General features: G+C 45.8%; 1 protein-coding gene across 1 annotated transcript in view; it reads left to right on the forward strand.

The window, feature by feature from the left end:
• The window catches only part of grhl2b (grainyhead-like transcription factor 2b), an 86,171-nt gene extending 70,646 nt beyond the window's left edge, over positions 1 to 15,525 (forward strand). The window contains exons 13-16 of the mRNA XM_045695148.2: positions 2,745 to 2,836; positions 5,871 to 5,956; positions 7,808 to 7,872; positions 9,465 to 15,525. Of these exons, the coding sequence (XP_045551104.1) occupies positions 2,745 to 2,836; positions 5,871 to 5,956; positions 7,808 to 7,872; positions 9,465 to 9,579 (358 nt within the window). The 3' untranslated portion in view covers positions 9,580 to 15,525. The remainder of the gene's footprint in view (positions 1 to 2,744; positions 2,837 to 5,870; positions 5,957 to 7,807; positions 7,873 to 9,464) is intronic.
• The last annotated feature ends 293 nt before the right edge of the window (positions 15,526 to 15,818 follow it).

A 15,818-nucleotide genomic window follows, 5' to 3' on the forward strand; every position in this document is an offset into this window, starting at 1 on the left:
TCAAGCAAAGAGGCACTGAGTTTGAAGGAAGGCCTTGAAATACATCCACAGGTACACCTCCAATTGACTCAAATTATGTCAATTAGTCTATCAGAAGCTTCTAAAGCCATGACATAATTTTCTGAAATTTTCCAAGCTGTTTAAAGGCACAGTCAACTTAATGTATGTAAACTTCTGACCCACTGGAATTGTGATACAGTGAATTATAAGTGAAATAATCTGTCTGTAAACAATTGTTGGAAAAATGACTTGTGTCATGCACAAAGTAGATGTCCTAACCGACTTGCTAAAACTATAGTTTGTTAACAAGAAATTTGTGGAGTGGCTGAATAATGACTTTTAATGACTCCAAACTAAGTGTATGTAAACTTCCGACTTCATCAGTACACACACACACACACACACGCACACACACACGCACACACACACACACGCACACACACACACACACACACACACACACACACACACACACACACACACACACACACACACACACACACACACACACACACACACACACACACACACACACACACACACACACACACACACACACACACACACACACACACACACAGGCCTGGATTAAATTTGATGGTTGACTTGGACAATGCGCCATTTAGAGGAAGTTATTTAGTTCGTCTGGTTGGCCCGTGTCACTGGGCAGTGTGCTTCCCTTTGTAGTCTGTAATGGTTTGTAAGCCCTGCCACATCTGACAAGCGTCAGAGCCGGTGTAGTACGTTTCAATTTTAGTCCTGTATTGATACTTTGCCTGTTTGATGGTTTGTCGGAGGGCATAGCGGGATTTCTTATAAGCTTCCGGATTAGAGTCTCTCTCCTTAAAAGCGGCAGCTCTACCCTTTAGCTTGGTGCGGATGTTGCCTGTAATCCATGGCTTCTGGTTGAGGTATGTACATACAGTCACTGTGGGGATGATGTCATCGATGCACTTATTGATGAAGCCAGTGACTGATGTGGTGTACTCCTCAATGCCATTGGAAGAATCCCGGAACATATTCCAGTCTGTGATAGAACTGTGCAAAACAGTCCTGTAGTGTAGCATCTGCGTCATCTGACCACTTCTGTATTGAGCGAGTCACTGGTAATTCCTGCTTTAGTTTTTGTTTTTAAGCAGGAATCAGGAGGATAAAAATATGGTCAGATTTGCCAAATGGAGGGTGGGGGAGAGCTTTGTATGCATCTCGGCTCTGACGCTCGTCGGATGTGGCAGGGCTTGAAAACTGTTACGGACAACAAAGGGAAACCCAGACGTGAGCTGCCCAGTGACGTGAGCCTACCAGACGAGCTAAATGCCTTTTATGCTCGCTTCGAGGCAATCAACACTGAAGCAAGCACGAGAGCACCAGCTGTTCTGTATGACTGTGTGTAAACACAGCCGATGTGAGCAAGACCTTTAAACAGGTCAACATTTCACATGGCCGCGGGGCCAGATGGATTACCAGGACGTGTACTCAGAGCATGCGCTGATCAGCTGGCAAGTGTCTTCACTGACATTTTCAATCTCTCCCTGACCAAGATTGTCAAAGACTCCAGTCACCCAAGTCACCCAAGTTTTCTCTGCTACCGCACAGCAAGCGGTACCGGATTGCCAAGTCTAGGACCAAGTGGCTTCTAAACAGCTTCTACCCCCCAGCCATAAGACTGCTGAACTATTAATCAAATGGCCACCGGACTATTTACATTGACCCCCCCCATTTGTTTTGTACACTGCTGCTACTCGCTGTTTATTATCTATGCATAGTCCCTTCACCCACACAAATGTACAAATTACCTCAACTAACCTGTAGCCCCGCATACTGACTCGGTACCGGTACCCCCTGTATATAGTCTCGTTATTGTTCTGTTATTATATTATTTTTTATAATTTTTTACTTTAGTTTATTTGGCAAATATTTTCTTAACTCTTCTTGAACTGCACTGTTGGTTAAGGTCTTGTAAGTAAGCATTTCACGGTAGTGTCTACCACTTTGTTGTATTTGGCGCATGTGACAAATAAAGTTTGATTTGATATGTACAAAATAAGTCACAAACTGTCATAGGCGTCGTAAGGATTGGACCAATGCGCAGCGGGTAAAGTGCTCATCTTCTTAATTTATTTAAAGTAAACACTTGAACAAAATAAACAAATGACAATAACAGTTCCGTAAGGCTCCCAGGCTATACAGAAAATATCCACCCACAAAACACAAGTGAAAACAAACCCAACTAAATATGGCCTCCAATTAGAGACAACGACAACCAGCTGCCTCTAATTGGAGGTCATTGCCAAAAACCCAACATAGAAATAGAAAACTAGATATACACATAGAAATAGAAAATACAGAACGTGACCAAAAACACCGAAACACACAAAACACCCCCTGCCACACCCTGACCAAACTACAAATGACAAATAACCCCTTTTACTGGTCAGGAAGTGACACAAACAATGCGAAACAAACAAACAAAATAGCACGTTTGGTTAATAAAGCCAATAAAACGACAGCCCTCTCTCCGGCGCCGTTACTGGACATGCAGTGTTTAGCGTGAAAGCGTTCACGGATGTTGGAACATTCCCTTTAAAACGTGTATTGCCGCCAAAGCGTGATCGAGTTGAATCCCAGCCTCAGAGCGAGCCCTCTTGTTGGTTGTGTATCCCGTCTTGGATGTGGGATGAGTGTGTGTGTGTGTGAGTTAGAGGTCTGACTGGTCTGTCGCTGTTGTTGTGTCCATCATGCAGGAGTGTGTTGGTTAAGAGGATGTTCAGACCATCAGAGGATGACCTCTCACCTCCGTCCCACAAACAGATCAAAGAGGAAACGCACAAGAGAGGTACCAGTCTATATAACCTCTACATAGAGGTGCCAGTCTATATAACCTTTACAGAGAGGTAGCAGTCTATATAACCTCTACAGAGAGGTACCAGTCTATATAACCTCTACAGAGAGATACCGGTCTATATAACCTCTACAGAGAGGTACCAGTCTATATAGACTCTACAGAGAGGTACCGGTCTATATAACCTCTACAGAGAGGTACCAGTCTATATAACCTCTACAGAGAGGTACCAGTCTATATAGACTCTACAGAGAGGTACCGGTCTATATAACCTCTACAGAGAGGTACCAGTCTATATAACCTCTACAGAGAGGTACCAGTCTATATAACCTCTACAGAGAGGTACCAGTCTATATAGAATCTACAGAGAGGTACCAGTCTATATAACCTCTACAGAGATGTACCAGTCTATATAACCTCTACAGAGAGGTACCAGTCTATATAACCTCTACAGAGAGGTACCAGTCTATATAACCTCTACAGAGAGGTACCAGTCTATATAGAATCTACAGAGAGGTACCAGTCTATATAACCTCTACAGAGAGGTACCAGTCTATATAGAATATACAGAGAGGTACCAGTCTATATATTATCTCTACAGAGAGGTACCAGTCTATATAGACTCTACAGAGAGGTACCGGTCTATATAACCTCTACAGAGAGGTACCGGTCTATATAGACTCTACAGAGAGGTACCGGTCTATATAGACTCTACAGAGAGGTACCAGTCTATATAACCTCTACACAGAGGTACCGGTCTATATAACCTCTACACAGAGGTACCGGTCTATATAACCTCTACAGAGAGGTACCGGTCTATATAGACTCTACAGAGAGGTACCAGTCTATATAACCTCTACACAGAGGTACCGGTCTATATAACCTCTACAGAGAGGTACCAGTCTATATAACCTCTACACAGAGGTACCAGTCTATATAACCTCTACAGAGAGGTACCAGTCTATATAACCTCTACAGAGAGGTACCGGTCTATATAGACTCTACAGAGAGGTACCAGTCTATATAACCTCTACACAGAGGTACCGGTCTATATAACCTCTACAGAGAGGTACCAGTCTATATAGCCTCTACAGAGAGGTACCGGTCTATATAGACTCTACACAGAGGTACCAGTCTATATAGAATCTACAGAGAGGTACCAGTCTATATAACCTCTACAGAGAGGTACCAGTCTATATAACCTCTACAGAGAGGTACCAGTCTATATAACCTCTACACAGAGGTACCAGTCTATATAGAATCTACAGAGAGGTACCAGTCTATATAACCTCTACACAGAGGTACCAGTCTATATAACCTCTACACAGAGGTACCAGTCTATATAACCTCTACAGAGAGGTACCAGTCTATATAACCTCTACAGAGAGGTACCGGTCTATATAACCTCTACAGAGAGGTAGCAGTCTATATAGACTCTACAGAGAGGTACCAGTCTATATAACCTCTACACAGAGGTACCGGTCTATATAACCTCTACAGAGAGGTACCGGTCTATATAGACTCTACAGAGAGGTACCAGTCTACATAACCTCTACAGAGAGGTACCAGTCTATATAACCTTTACAGAGAGGTACCAGTCTATATAACCTCTACAGAGAGGTACCAGTCTATATAACCTCTACAGAGAGGTACCAGTCTATATAACCTCTACAGAGAGGTACCAGTCTATATAGAATCTACAGAGAGGTACCAGTCTATATAACCTCTACAGAGAGGTACCAGTCTATATAGAATATACAGAGAGGTACCAGTCTATATATTATCTCTACAGAGAGGTACCAGTCTATATAGACTCTACAGAGAGGTACCGGTCTATATAACCTCTACAGAGAGGTACCGGTCTATATAGACTCTACAGAGAGGTACCGGTCTATATAGACTCTACAGAGAGGTACCAGTCTATATAACCTCTACACAGAGGTACCGGTCTATATAACCTCTACACAGAGGTACCGGTCTATATAACCTCTACAGAGAGGTACCGGTCTATATAGACTCTACAGAGAGGTACCAGTCTATATAACCTCTACACAGAGGTACCGGTCTATATAACCTCTACAGAGAGGTACCAGTCTATATAACCTCTACACAGAGGTACCAGTCTATATAACCTCTACAGAGAGGTACCAGTCTATATAACCTCTACAGAGAGGTACCGGTCTATATAGACTCTACAGAGAGGTACCAGTCTATATAACCTCTACACAGAGGTACCGGTCTATATAACCTCTACAGAGAGGTACCAGTCTATATAGCCTCTACAGAGAGGTACCGGTCTATATAGACTCTACACAGAGGTACCAGTCTATATAGAATCTACAGAGAGGTACCAGTCTATATAACCTCTACAGAGAGGTACCAGTCTATATAACCTCTACAGAGAGGTACCAGTCTATATAACCTCTACACAGAGGTACCAGTCTATATAGAATCTACAGAGAGGTACCAGTCTATATAACCTCTACACAGAGGTACCAGTCTATATAACCTCTACACAGAGGTACCAGTCTATATAACCTCTACAGAGAGGTACCAGTCTATATAACCTCTACAGAGAGGTACCGGTCTATATAACCTCTACAGAGAGGTAGCAGTCTATATAGACTCTACAGAGAGGTACCAGTCTATATAACCTCTACACAGAGGTACCGGTCTATATAACCTCTACAGAGAGGTACCGGTCTATATAGACTCTACAGAGAGGTACCAGTCTACATAACCTCTACAGAGAGGTACCAGTCTATATAACCTTTACAGAGAGGTACCAGTCTATATAACCTCTACAGAGAGGTACCAGTCTATATAACCTCTACAGAGAGGTACCAGTCTATATAACCTCTACAGAGAGGTACCAGTCTATATAACCTCTACAGAGAGGTACCAGTCTATATAACCTCTACAGAGAGGTACCAGTCTATATAATATCCTACTATGGGAGCGCTGCTTCACAGACAAGCTAAAACAACTTCAGTGGCATAACATCCTGACTGTGTCCATCTCTCCACAGTCCTGCTGTATGTGAGGAAGGAGTCTGATGAGGTGTTTGATGCTCTGATGCTCAAGTCTCCAACCTTGAGAGGCCTGATGGATGCAGTGAGTATCTCAACAACAACAAAAACGTTTTAGGGTATTGTTGCTTTATACAAACAGATCAGAATCAGCAGCGCAGCCAGATTAAGAAAAGGCAAAGTTAGAAGGGAGAAAAGCCCTGTTTCTGAGGTGCTGACCAGAGGGCCTCCACCAGTTAGTTAACCTGGATCGTCCAGATGATAGATTCTATCTTACATTTACATTTAAGTCATTTAGCAGACGCTCTTATCCAGAGTGACTTACAAAATGGTGTATTCACCTTATGATATCCAGTGGAACAACCACTTTACAATAGTGCATCTAAATCTTTAAGGGGGGGGGGGGGGGGGTTAGAAGGATTACTTTATCCTATCCCAGGTATTCCTTAAAGAGGTGGGGTTTCAGGTGTCTCCGGAAGGTGGTGATTGACTCCGCTGTCCTGGCGTCGTGAGGGAGCTTATTCCACCATTGGGGTGCCAGAGCAGCGAACAGTTTTGACTGGGCTGAGCGGGAACTGTGCTTCCTCAGAGGTAGGGGGGCCAGCAGGCCAGTGGCGGATGAACGCAGTGCCCTTGTTTGGGTGTAGGGCCTGATCAGAGCCTGAAGGTATGGAGGTGCCGTTCCCTTCACAGCTCCGTAGGCAATCACCATGGTCTTGTAGCGGATGCGAGCTTCAACTGGAAGCCAGTGGAGAGAGCGGAGGAGCGGGGTGACGTGAGAGAACTTGGGAAGGTTGAACACCAGACGGGCTGCGGCGTTCTGGATGAGTTGTAGGGGTTTAATGGCACAGGCAGGGAGCCCAGCCAACAGCGAGTTGCAGTAATCCAGATGGGAGATGACAAGTGCCTGGATTAGGACCTGCGCCGCTTCCTGTGTGAGGCAGGGTCGTACTCTGCGAATGTTGTAGAGCATGAACCTACAGGATCGGGTCACCGCCTTGATGTTAGTGGAGAACGACAGGGTGTTGTCCAGGATCACGCCAAGGTTCTTAGCACTCTGGGAGGAGGACACAAGGGAGTTGTCAACCGTGATGGCGAGATCATGGAACGGGCAGTCCTTCCCCGGGAGGAAGAGCAGCTCCGTCTTGCCGAGGTTCAGCTTGAGCTGGTGATCCGTCATCCACACTGATATGTCTGACAGACATGCAGAGATGCGATTCGCTGCCTGGTTATCAGAAGGGGGAAAGGAGAAGATTAATTGTGTGTCGTCTGCATAGCAATGATAGGAGAGACCATGTGAGGATATGACAGAGCCAAGTGACTTGGTGTATAGCGAGAATAGGAGAGGGCCTAGAACAGAGCCCTGGGGAACACCAGTGGTGAGAGCGCATGGTGCGGAGACAGATTCTCGCCACGCCACCTGGTAGGAGAGACCTGTCAGGTAGGACGCAATCCAAGCGTGGGCCGCGCCGGAGATGCCCAACTCGGAGAGGGTGGAGAGGAGGATCTTATGGTTCACAGTATCAAAGGCAGCAGATAGGTCTAGAAGGATGAGAGCAGAGGAGAGAGAGTTAGCTTTAGCAGTGCGGAGAGCCTCCGTGACACAGAGAAGAGCAGTCTCAGTTGAATGCCCAGTCTTGAAACCTGACTGATTAGGATCAAGAAGGTCATTCTGAGAGAGATAGCAGGAGAGCTGGCCAAGGACGGCACGTTCAAGAGTTTTGGAGAGAAAAGAAAGAAGGGATACTGGTCTGTAGTTGTTGACATCGGAGGGATCGAGTGTAGGTTTTTTCAGAAGGGGTGCAACTCTCGCTCTCTTGAAGACGGAAGGGACGTAGCCAGCGGTCAAGGATGAGTTGATGATCTTCTCTGGTATTGGTATATAGCATCCACAGCCTGTTCGTTGAATCTCAATAACATTGTGCTTCATTCACAGATATCAGAGAAGTATGGAGTTCCCACTGAGAGCATAGCCAAGATCTACAAGAAAAGCAAAAAAGGGTGAGAATGGAAATCTATTGAACACGGCATTAGAATGGAATTCTATTGAACACTGCATTAGAATGGAATTCTATTGAACACTGCATTAGAATGGAATTCTATTGAACACTGCATTAGAATGGAATTCTATTGAACACTGCATTAGAATGGAATTCTATTGAACACTGCATTAGAATGGAATTCTATTGAACACAGCATTAGAATGGAATTCTATTGAACACTGCATTAGAATGGAATTCTATTGAACACTGCATTAGAATGGAATTCTATTGAACACAGCATTAGAATGGAATTCTATTGAACACTGCATTAGAATGGAATTCTATTGAACACTGCATTAGAATGGAATTCTATTGAACACAGCATTAGAATGGAATTCTATTGAACACTGCATTAGAATGGAATTCTATTGAACACTGCATTAGAATGGAATTCTATTGAACACTGCATTAGAATGGAATTCTATTGAACACTGCATTAGAATTGAATTCTATTGAACACTGCATTAGAATTGAATTCTATTGAACACTGCATTAGAATGGAATTCTACTCAACACGGCATCAGAATGGAATTCTGTTATGCATGGAATTAGCATGGAATTCTGTTGAGCACGGAATTAGCATGGAATTCTGTTGAGCACGGCATTAGCATGGAATTGTGTTGAGCACGGCATTAGAATGGAATTCTGTTGAGCACGGCATTAGCATGGAATTCTGTTGAGCACGGCATTAGAATGGAATTCTATTGAGCACGGCATTAGAATGGTATTGTATTGAACACAGCATTAGCATGGAATTGAAGGAATCTAATAGGCTGGTGTTGCCACACTTTCTAGTCCTGTTCTTTACTCAAACTGGTGTGAGAAGGATAAATATCCAGGCATGAATGTCTGAATTCTTAGTATTCCTCTGTGTTTGTGAATGTTGGGTTTTAAACATTTGCAGGACAATCAATCAATCAGTCAGTCAATCAACCAGCTAACTCTCCCCATTCTCCCTTATAGGATCCTGGTGAACATGGAATCAGCTAACTCTCCCCATTCTCCCTTATAGGATCCTGGTGAACATGGAATCAGCTAACTCTCCCCATTCTCCCTTATAGGATCCTGGTGAACATGGAATCAGCTAACTCTCCCCATTCTCCCTTATAGGATCCTGGTGAACATGGAATCAGCTAACTCTCCCCATTCTCCCTTATAGGATCCTGGTGAACATGGAATCAGCTAACTCTCCCCATTCTCCCTTATAGGATCCTGGTGAACATGGAATCAGCTAACTCTCCCCATTCTCCCTTATAGGATCCTGGTGAACATGGAATCAGCTAACTCTCCCCATTCTCCCTTATAGGATCCTGGTGAACATGGAATCAGCTAACTCTCCCCATTCTCCCTTATAGGATCCTGGTGAACATGGAATCAGCTAACTCTCCCCATTCTCCCTTATAGGATCCTGGTGAACATGGAATCAGCTAACTCTCCCCATTCTCCCTTATAGGATCCTGGTGAACATGGAATCAGCTAACTCTCCCCATTCTCCCTTATAGGATCCTGGTGAACATGGAATCAGCTAACTCTCCCCATTCTCCCTTATAGGATCCTGGTGAACATGGATGACAACATCATAGAGCATTACTCCAATGAAGACACCTTCATCCTGAGTATAGAGAGCTACGCTGACGCCTACAAAGTCACACTCACCGAAATATGATGTCTGAATGACTGAGTGTAGGGCTGGGGGGACAGGACAGGAACACTGAGTGTAGGGCCAGGGGGACAGACAGGACAGGAGGACTGAGTGTAGGGCCAGGGGGACAGACAGGAGGACTGAGTGTAGGGCTGGGGGGACAGGACAGGACAGGAGGACTGAGTGTAGGGCGGGGGGACAGGACAGGAGGACTGAGTGTAGGGCTGGGGGGACAGGACAGGACAGGACAGGAGGACTGAGTGTAGGGCTGGGGGGACAGGACAGGACAGGACAGGAGGACTGAGTGTAGGGCTGGGGGGACAGGACAGGACAGGACAGGAGGACTGAGTGTAGGGCCAGGGGGACAGGACAGGACAGGAGGACTGAGTGTAGGGCTGGGGGGACAGGACAGGACAGGAGGACTGAGTGTAGGGTGGGGGGACAGGACAGGAGGACTGAGTGTAGGGCTGGGGGGACAGGACAGGACAGGACAGGAGGACTGAGTGTAGGGCTGGGGGGACAGGACAGGACAGGACAGGAGGACTGAGTGTAGGGCTGGGGGGACAGGACAGGACAGGACAGGAGGACTGAGTGTAGGGCTGGGGGGACAGGACAGGACAGGAGGACTGAGTGTAGGGCCAGGGGGACAGGACAGGACAGGAGGACTGAGTGTAGGGCTGGGGGGACAGGACAGGAGGACTGAGTGTAGGGCTGGGGGGACAGACAGGACAGGAGGACTGAGTGTAGGGCTGGGGGGACAGACAGGACAGGAGGACTGAGTGTAGGGCCAGGGGGACAGACAGGACAGTACAGGAGGACTGAGTGTAGGGCTGGGGGGACAGGACAGGAGGACTGAGTGTAGGGCTGGGGGGACAGGACAGGACAGGAGGTCTGAGTGTAGGGCTGGGGTGACAGGACAGGAGGACTGAGTGTAGGGCTGGGGGGACAGGACAGGACAGGAGGACTGAGTGTAGGGCTGGGGGGACAGGACAGGAGGACTGAGTGTAGGGCTGGGGGGACAGGACAGGAACACTGAGTGTAGGGCCAGGGGGACAGACAGGACAGGAGGACTGAGTGTAGGGCTGGGGGGACAGACAGGACAGGAGGACTGAGTGTAGGGCTGGGAGGACAGACAGGACAGGAGGACTGAGTGTATGGCCGGGTGGACAGACAGGACAGGAGGACTGGATTGGGGCCAGGGGGACAGTACAGGAGGACTGAGTGTAGGGCCGGGGGGACAGGACAGGACAGTACAGGAGGACTGAGTGTATGGCCGGGGGGACAGGACAGGACAGGAGGACTGGATTGGGGCCAGGGGACAGGACAGTACAGGAGGACTGAGTGTGGGGCCAGTGGGACAGGACAGTACAGGAGGACTGAGTGTAGGGCCGGGTGGACAGACAGGACAGGAGGACTGAGTGTAGGGCCGGGTGGACAGACAGGACAGGAGGACTGAGTGTAGGGCCGGGTGGACAGACAGGACAGGAGGACTGAGTGTAGGGCCGGGTGGACAGACAGGACAGGAGGACTGAGTGTAGGGCCGGGTGGACAGACAGGACAGGAGGACTGGATTGGGGCCAGGGGGACAGGACAGGAGGACTGAGTGTATGGCCGGGGGGACAGGACAGGACAGGAGGACTGGATTGGGGCCAGGGGACAGGACAGTACAGGAGGACTGAGTGTGGGGCCAGTGGGACAGGACAGTACAGGAGGACTGGGTGTAGGGCTGGGGGACAGGACAGGACAGTACAGGAGGACTGAGTGTGGGGCCAGGGGACAGGACAGTACAGGAGGACTGAGTGTGGGGCCAGGGGACAGGACAGTACAGGAGGACTGAGTGTGGGGCCAGGGGGACAGGACAGGAGGACTGAGTGTGGGGCCAGGGGGACAGGACAGGAGGACTGAGTGTAGGGCCAGGGGACAGGACAGTCCAGGAGGACTGGATTGGGTCCGAGGAGGGACAGGACAGGAGGACTGGATTGGGTCCGAGGAGGGACCTGGACCAGAAGCACCGGTTCCAATCCAAGCGGCAGTGCCGTTAAAAACTCCAGGCGTTTACGTTTGTTGGATGACATGAAAATAGAGCTCTTTGGCCAGGCTTCGAAATGAGAATGTATGAGCAGAAAATAACCTCATACCTACTGGAAAATATGGTGGTGGATCTTTGGTGTTAAGGGCCTATTTACCTTCCACTGGTCCTGGGGCCCTTGTTAAGGTCAACAGCATCATGAACTTTACCCAGTACAAGGACATTTTAGCCAAAAACCTGGTTGCCTCTGTCAGGAGGCTGAAACGTGGCCGCAGAGTGGATCTTCCAGCAAGACAATAACCTCAAGCTCACATTAAAATACACAAAGAAATTGTTAATTGGCCACAAAATCAACAGCAATGGCCATCTTAGTCTCCAGACTTGAAACCCACTGAAAACCTGTGGTTTGATGTGAAGGGGGCAGTCCATAAGACCAGACAAAGGATATCAAGGATCTGGAAGGATTCTGTAAAGAGGAATGGTCTAAGATCCATCCCAATGTGTTCTCCAACATAAAACATTTAAAAAAGGCTCAGGGCCGTTATCCTCGCAAGGTGAGGTATTGAAAGCAAGCTCTAGCCATACAGACAGAGTACACAACACTACAGAGAGTACTCAACACTACAGAGAGTACTCAACGCTACAGAGTACTCAACAGAGTGCTCAACACTAGAGACTGAGTACTCAACACTACAGACATAGTACTCAATGCTACAGACAGAGTACTCAACACTACAGACATAGTACTCAACACTAGAGACATAGTACTCAACACTACAGACATAGTACTCAACGCTACAGACATAGTACTCAACACTACAGACATAGTACTCAACGCTACAGACATAGTACTCAACACTACAGACATAGTACTCAACACTACAGACAGAGTACTCAACACTACAGACAGAGTACTCAACACTAGAGACATAGTACTCAACACTACAGACATAGTACTCAACACTACAGACATAGCACTCAACGCTACAGACATAGTACTCAACGCTACAGACATAGCACTCAACGCTACAGACATAGCACTCAACACTACAGACATAGTACTCAACGCTACAGACATAGCACTCAACGCTACAGACATAGCACTCAACGCTACAGACATAGTACTCAACGCTACAGACATAGCACTCAACGCTACAGACATAGCACTCAACACTACAGACATGGTACTCAACACTACAGACATAGTACTCAACACTACAGACATAGTACTCAATGCTACAGACAGAGTACTCAACACTACAGACATAGTACTCAACGCTACAGACATAGTACTTAACACTAGAGACATAGTACTCAACACTACAGACATAGTACTCATCACTACAGACAGAGTACTCAACACTACAGACAGAGTACTCAACACTAGAGACTGAGTACTCAACACTACAGACATAGTACTCAACACTACAGACATAGTACTCAACACTACAGACAGAGTGCTCAACACTACAGACAGAGTACTCAACACTACAGACATAGTACTCGACACCACAGACAGAGTACTCAACACTACAGACTGAGTACTCAACACTAGAGACATAGTACTCAACACTACAGACATAGTACTCAACACTACAGACATAGTACTCAACACTAGAGACAGATGGAATATGAACTGATCTCTTCACAGCCTACATGATCTCGTTATAGTGTGTTACTCCCTCAAGGGGAACAGGTTAACATGTAGAATCCCTGGATCCTGAATGTAGGGATGTTTTTATCTGTTACTTCAACCTGTCAGACCCCACTCTACTGAGCTTTTACTGTCAATATCATTATTTTGCTGTTGTATGTTGAGCATGTATAGTTTTACATGGTTTTGCCAAATGACCATGGCTAGTTGATAAAAGGGGTATTTACATGTACATGTTAGTCATTTAGCAGATGCTCTTATCCAGAGAGACTTCCAGTTAGTGCTTTCATCTCCAGATAGCTAGGTGGGACAACCACATCTCACAGTCATAGTAAGTCCAGAGTCAGAGCTAGAAAGTGGGGGAAAAGTCAAGTGTTTGTTCACAAAAGGCTTTTTTTTTTTTTTTAAATCAGTGTATTGTAATGTTGTATATAAATTTAAGAAAATATAAGTACACTGAACAAAAATATAAACGCAACATGCAACAATTTCAAATATGTTAATGAGTTACAGTTCATATAAGGTTATCAGTAAATTGAAATAAATTAATTAGGCCCTAATCTATGGATTTCATGTGACTGGACTGGGGGTGCAGCTGCCTTAATGTTGTTGGACCCCAGGAAGAGTAGGTGCTGCCTTGGCAGGAACTAATGGGGATCCATAATAAACCCCAGGAAGAGTAGCTGCTGCCTTGGCAGGAACTAATGGGGATCCATAATAAACCCCAGGAAGAGTAGCTGCTGCCATGGCAGGAACTAATGGGGATCCATAATAAACCCCAGGAAGAGTAGCTGCTGCCTTGGCAGGAACTAATGGGGATCCATAATAAACCCCAGGAAGAGTAGCTGCTGCCATGGCAGGAACTAATGGGGATCCATAATAAACCCCAGGAAGAGTAGCTGCTGCCTTGGCAGGAACTAATGGGGATCCATAATAAACCCCAGGAAGAGTAGCTGCTGCCATGGCAGGAACTAATGGGGATCCATAATAAACCCCAGGAAGAGTAGCTGCTGCCTTGGCAGGAACTGATGGGGATCCATAATAAACCCCAGGAAGAGTAGCTGCTGCCTTGGCATCAGCTAATGGGGATCCATAATAAGTACAAATATACCCACTGGGGAGCCAGGTCCAGCCAATCTGAATGGGTTTTTCCCCACAAAAGGGTTTTATTACAGACAGAAAAACTCCTCAGTTTCATCAGCTGTGGCTGGTCTCAGATTATCCCGCAGGTGAAGAAGCCGGATATGGAGGGCCTGGGCTGGCGGTTGGTTTGATGTACTGCCAAATTCTCTAAAACGGCTTATGGTAGAGAAATGAACATTCAATTCTCTGGCAACAGCTCTGGTGGACATTCCTGCAGTCAGCATGCACATTGCACACTCCTTCAAAACTTGAAACATCTGTGGCATTGTGTTGTGTGACAAAACGTAACATTTTAGAGTGGCCTTTTATTGTCCCCAGCAGAAGGTGCACCTGTGTAATTATCATGCTGTTTAATCAGCTTCTTGATATACCACACCTGTCAGGTGGATGAATTATCTTGGGAAGGGAGAAATGCTCACTGACAGGGATGTAAACAAATTTGTGCACAACATTTAGAGAAATAAGCTTTTTGTGGATATGCAATATGTCTGGGATCTTTTATTTCAGTTCATGAAACATGGGACCAACACTTTACATGTTGCGTTTTACATTTTTGTTCAGTGTATTGTTCAATATATTGTTCAGTGTATTAGGTCATGAAAGGTGTATTCAGTGTATTGTACTGTTGTATATAAAGTTAAGTATTTAGTCCGAAAATAGAGGTGAGCAGCTACAGATGGCCATTATGGACCATGTGTCAAATGCAGCCTGAGATAAAATCTGTGCTAACATTCCACTCCTAACTAGTCCCATTTGGCATGTGAAATGGTCCTTGGTTTCAACTGTACTGTGGCTACATGACTTCCCTGTATAGTGATGAAAGGTTATGCTTCATACAGTCATCTGTGTTCATATTGTTTCTGTCCTGCTATCTTATTTATTGTGTTTCTCAGTGATTACTGACACCTCTCATTGGAATTGGAAGTACTTATTACTGCATTGGTCTTTATTATTATTCTTAGTGTAAACTATTCTGTTTTATAACAGCCACAATAAGCAAAATGTTTAATGTTAGCAGTGCCTTATTATATGATCGGCCATCAGCCAAAACGTCAGTACTTCCAGGGGTGATGCTGGACACTTGTTGGTTGTTTGGAATGTACTTTACAGTATGTTGACAATTTAATAAAAATGTGAAGAAATATCAGCTTGGTAATGTTTCTGTATTGTTGAGAGGGGAACTTAGAGAAGAGTGTGTTATGTTTCTGTATTGTTGAGAGGGGAACTTAGAGAAGAGTGTGTTATGTTTCTGTATTGTTGAGAGGGGAACTTAGAGAAGAGTGTGTTATGTTTCTGTATTGTTGAGAGGGGAACTTAGAGAAGTGTGTTATGTTTCTGTATTGTTGAGAGGGGAACTTAGAGAAGAGTGTGTTATGTTTCTGTATTGTTGAGAGGGGAACTTAGAGAAGTGTGTTATGTTTCTGTATTGTTGAGAGG

The sequence above is a fragment of the Salmo salar genome, chromosome 14 (genome assembly GCF_965601325.2).
Source record: "Salmo salar chromosome 14, fSalSal1, whole genome shotgun sequence".
NCBI classification, from domain to species: domain Eukaryota; kingdom Metazoa; phylum Chordata; class Actinopteri; order Salmoniformes; family Salmonidae; genus Salmo; species Salmo salar.